At 36.6% G+C, this 3573-nt stretch overlaps 1 protein-coding gene across 1 annotated transcript in view; it reads right to left on the bottom strand.

Moving 5' to 3' along the window:
- Positions 1–8: 8 nt before the first annotated feature.
- PRRC1 (proline-rich coiled-coil 1) overlaps positions 9–3573 on the bottom strand; it is a gene marked incomplete at its 3' end in the record, with an annotated part of 16933 nt that continues 13368 nt past the window's right edge. Inside the window, exons 8-9 of the mRNA XM_010138096.1 lie at positions 550–558; positions 9–176 (exon numbers count right to left, since the gene is read on the bottom strand). Of these exons, the coding sequence (XP_010136398.1) occupies positions 9–176; positions 550–558 (177 nt within the window). The remainder of the gene's footprint in view (positions 177–549; positions 559–3573) is intronic.

Genomic DNA, 3573 nt, shown 5'->3' with positions numbered 1-3573 from the left:
ATTCCTGCTAGAGCCTTAGCTGCACTGTAGATCATCTGTCGACGGGACATGCCAGTGAATACCACGTGCCAATCAGTCCTGTTGACGTTCAGTATATTCTTCTCAAGCACTTCGCCCACAGTCACCAACAGGCCTGACCATCTCAGATTGTAGTCCTGAGGAGTGAGACTCTTAGCCTGTGTAACATTTTGAGAAGCGATTATTGAAAGAGTTTGAAATGAGTAGGTTTTTTTCTATCTTCACCATTACTAGCCTTCCTAAGTAATCATTCTTATACCAGTAGGACTACATGGCAAATTACAGGGTATCAGAATCCAAATTTCAGACTGCCCTATAATGCCATCACCAGGAAGTAGTTTTCTGTTTCAGAGTAGCCAGCAAATGGAATTAATAATGATACATATTTATACAGCGACTCCTACCCTCCAAAGGTTTTAAAAACAGTTAAAATGTCCCTCTGAGGCAGACAAGTAGCCAAATGCAAGAATAAAGCTAAGCCAGGCAGAAACGGAGGACTGAGCTATATGTATGAGATCTCAGAGGCATTACATACTGTAACTCCCTGAAGTTGGAAGTAGAATGGCAACAGTGCGGGAAGTATCACTGTGCTTATCTGGTCTTATGCTCATCCTAAGCAACCATGTCTGGTCACTGTTGCATACAATGACAGGCGGAGGTCTTTTAGCCTCAGTAAGACTGTTCTTAGCACTCAGTACCCTACCGAACGGTCCAAATTTTCATACTGATTTCATGCTGACAAATATGCAAGTTAGTCTGTTTCCAGTGCATATAGAGCAGATCAAAGTTCCTAAAACTACTGTCTTGCAACAATAACAGCACATCTAAGTTTGTTAGAATATGCAGTCTGCTCCAAAATCAAAATAACTTGCTATTATCAAAAGGTACGTAAAAGGAAGACTTCTTAAGCAAAGTAATATGAAATTTTCCTTATTAGTCAGAATATATCAGCAGTAAGAAGTGGATACAGCTGCAAGTAGGGACTGAACAGCTAATTATGAGATCTCCATTATGATCCACAATTGCACATACCTTAACACATAAATTATTTAACATTTTTACTCCTAAAATCAGTAGATTTAAAATAAACCAAACCCCAACCTTGCAGTAGTTTGCCATCACAGTTGCCATTTCTAGCTCAGAAAAAACAAGATAGTATCTTGTCTCTTAACAGAAAAAGATCCTCAAAACAAGCCCTCAAATCCACCTTTTTACCTGCTCAAATCGAGTACTATTTAGAGTTTACAAACAGCCATGAGTTTCCTATTACGTGCTCAGAAAACTCTCTGCAATTGGTAAAGACATTAACAAACGTATCTATTCTATTCAGTTTTACCTCTATTTCCATTACACAGCACAATAAAATACATAGGTACCAAGAATTTCAAGGAACATAATTGCTTTTCATATTGCCTCTATTAAATCTTTAGTTCTGTGAATAACAATAACATTGCCCATCCAATACCTATTACTTCTCTGTTCTGAGTCTGAAATACAACTACACAACTGAAGGTTTTTTTCTTGTCATAATCTACATTTTCCTTAAAGATACTGGACTGGATTTACACACGCATATGCTTCCTGCATATGCCTAAGAGAAACCCACCCTGATTCTAGAAAAGACATAATGAGAGTAAAGGTAACAAGTGGTGCACTCACACGACCAAGAGCCCAGCAATTCACCACCACCCGTTATGTGAAAGTTAACTGAAATACGCAACAGCAAGACTAGGAAAAATTTCATTCTGAGGGTATGATACAAAGCTATGTTTTGCTGTTTATGCAGATACGAGAACAGTTTTATTTATAAATAGGAAAGTAGAATTCAATCTAATTCAAGTTTAAAGTCTTACAGTTCCACTGAATCTGTACTGTACACCAAATTATACACTAAATGGGTTTCATAAAAGTTTAAACAAGAATGTTTTCTGCTCTTACAAGGTAAACACTACTTTTCAAAGTTACAAAGTGTGTTTACCTAAGGGGAAAAAATACTCAAAAAGTTAAACTATTAACTATAGTTTTTAAGAGCTCCATAGAGAATGTGACAATTACTCAAGCAGAAACTTCACACTGTTGTGTGTTTTCATAGCATCATAGTATAGTCTGGGTTGGAAAGGATCTTTAAAGATCATGTAGTCAATGATGTTGTATCTGCTTAATTAATACTTTTTTCCTGTAGCTTTGTGCCTTTACCCCTCTTTTGAAAAACATTCAGGAATACTACAGAGACAGAACAGTATTTCTCCTTTTGCCACTCATCAGCTTTTCAGAGTAAGAACCCTGAAAAATAAGAACTAAAACCAACCCCACAAATGTTAACTCTATTGGAACTGGTACTACAAAAAAAAAGGAAAGAAATTAAACTATTTAAACTATTACTATTTGTTTTCTCAAAACAGCCCCCTGAGGATCAAACCCCAAAGAGTTTTGTTTTGAAAGTCTTCATGGAAACACTTATTTAAAAAGAATTTTCACACCAGAGTTAACTAATGTATGACTCATATCTGCTGTCAGGCAACAAGTAGTGACTGGAGTTTGGAGTAATTCCCAGTGCATGCCCGAAGAAATGTAAACTACCTCATGAAAAACTTCTGTGGATGATATTTAAGAACTGTACAGTACTGCATTATTTTCAATGGGATAAACCATGTTATTGTCAAGATTTAAATCTTTCCATTTCAGAAATTTTACATGTCTGCCAGAATAGCACAGCCAGGAGAGGAAATCAGTCTTGGATTTTAGTTAGGAGTCTATACGTTCATGGTGGAATTAAGTCCAAGCACAGACCTGATGAAGTGGGTATCCTTTATTAGGAAAGAGTTTTTGGAATACTGATCAGTACAGTATGCTGTCTGTTTGCTGGTAATTAATGAAAATAACAAGGCTTTATGAGCTTTATTAAAAAACAAGTGGTAAGATCTCAATTTACGAACCTGTGTCTACACTAAGTTTAAGATACTTCTCTGAACTGCTAACATCTACATGGGTGCACTTCCCTATTATACGGTTCTGTTGGCGTTAGATGAAACTCCAAAAGATATGTGAAGTAAGTTAAAGAAAGGAAACCTAGCCTTCAGATGGGTAAGAGTGCTTACTGCACTCCCTTGATGCGGCTGCTTAGTGCATTACTTCAGCTGTGAAGACCTCCTGTCACACCAGAGGAAGAATGAATATTCTTACTGTATCTGTGTAAAGATTCATGAGGGCTGATTTTGAGTCACTGAACCAGACCGATGACAATATTTCAATGATTAAAGCTGTGTTGTCTTTTTAAGGGAGTATTACTTTGTGGCAGATTTCTTCCTGTGTTAAAATTGCCTCTTGGTTAATTTCTGCTTGGAATATCTCTTCTTTGTGAATAGAGAAGTAAAACTAGGGCTTCCAAGCGCCACGTATTGCAGAGTGAGACTCTTGATCAAGAATTGCTTTGTCACTAATGCCTAAAGAGTTTTAGGTAATAAATAAACATGATTCAAACATATCCTCATTTCATAAATTAAAACATACAAGTGAAGCAACTGACACTGTAAATGAAATTAAAACTTAAGTCTT

This window comes from Buceros rhinoceros, unplaced genomic scaffold (genome assembly GCF_000710305.1).
Source record: "Buceros rhinoceros silvestris isolate BGI_N320 unplaced genomic scaffold, ASM71030v1 scaffold23250, whole genome shotgun sequence".
NCBI classification, from domain to species: domain Eukaryota; kingdom Metazoa; phylum Chordata; class Aves; order Bucerotiformes; family Bucerotidae; genus Buceros; species Buceros rhinoceros.
Note: the sequence above shows the minus strand (reverse complement) of the source record. Positions and strands in the feature narration are given on the sequence as shown.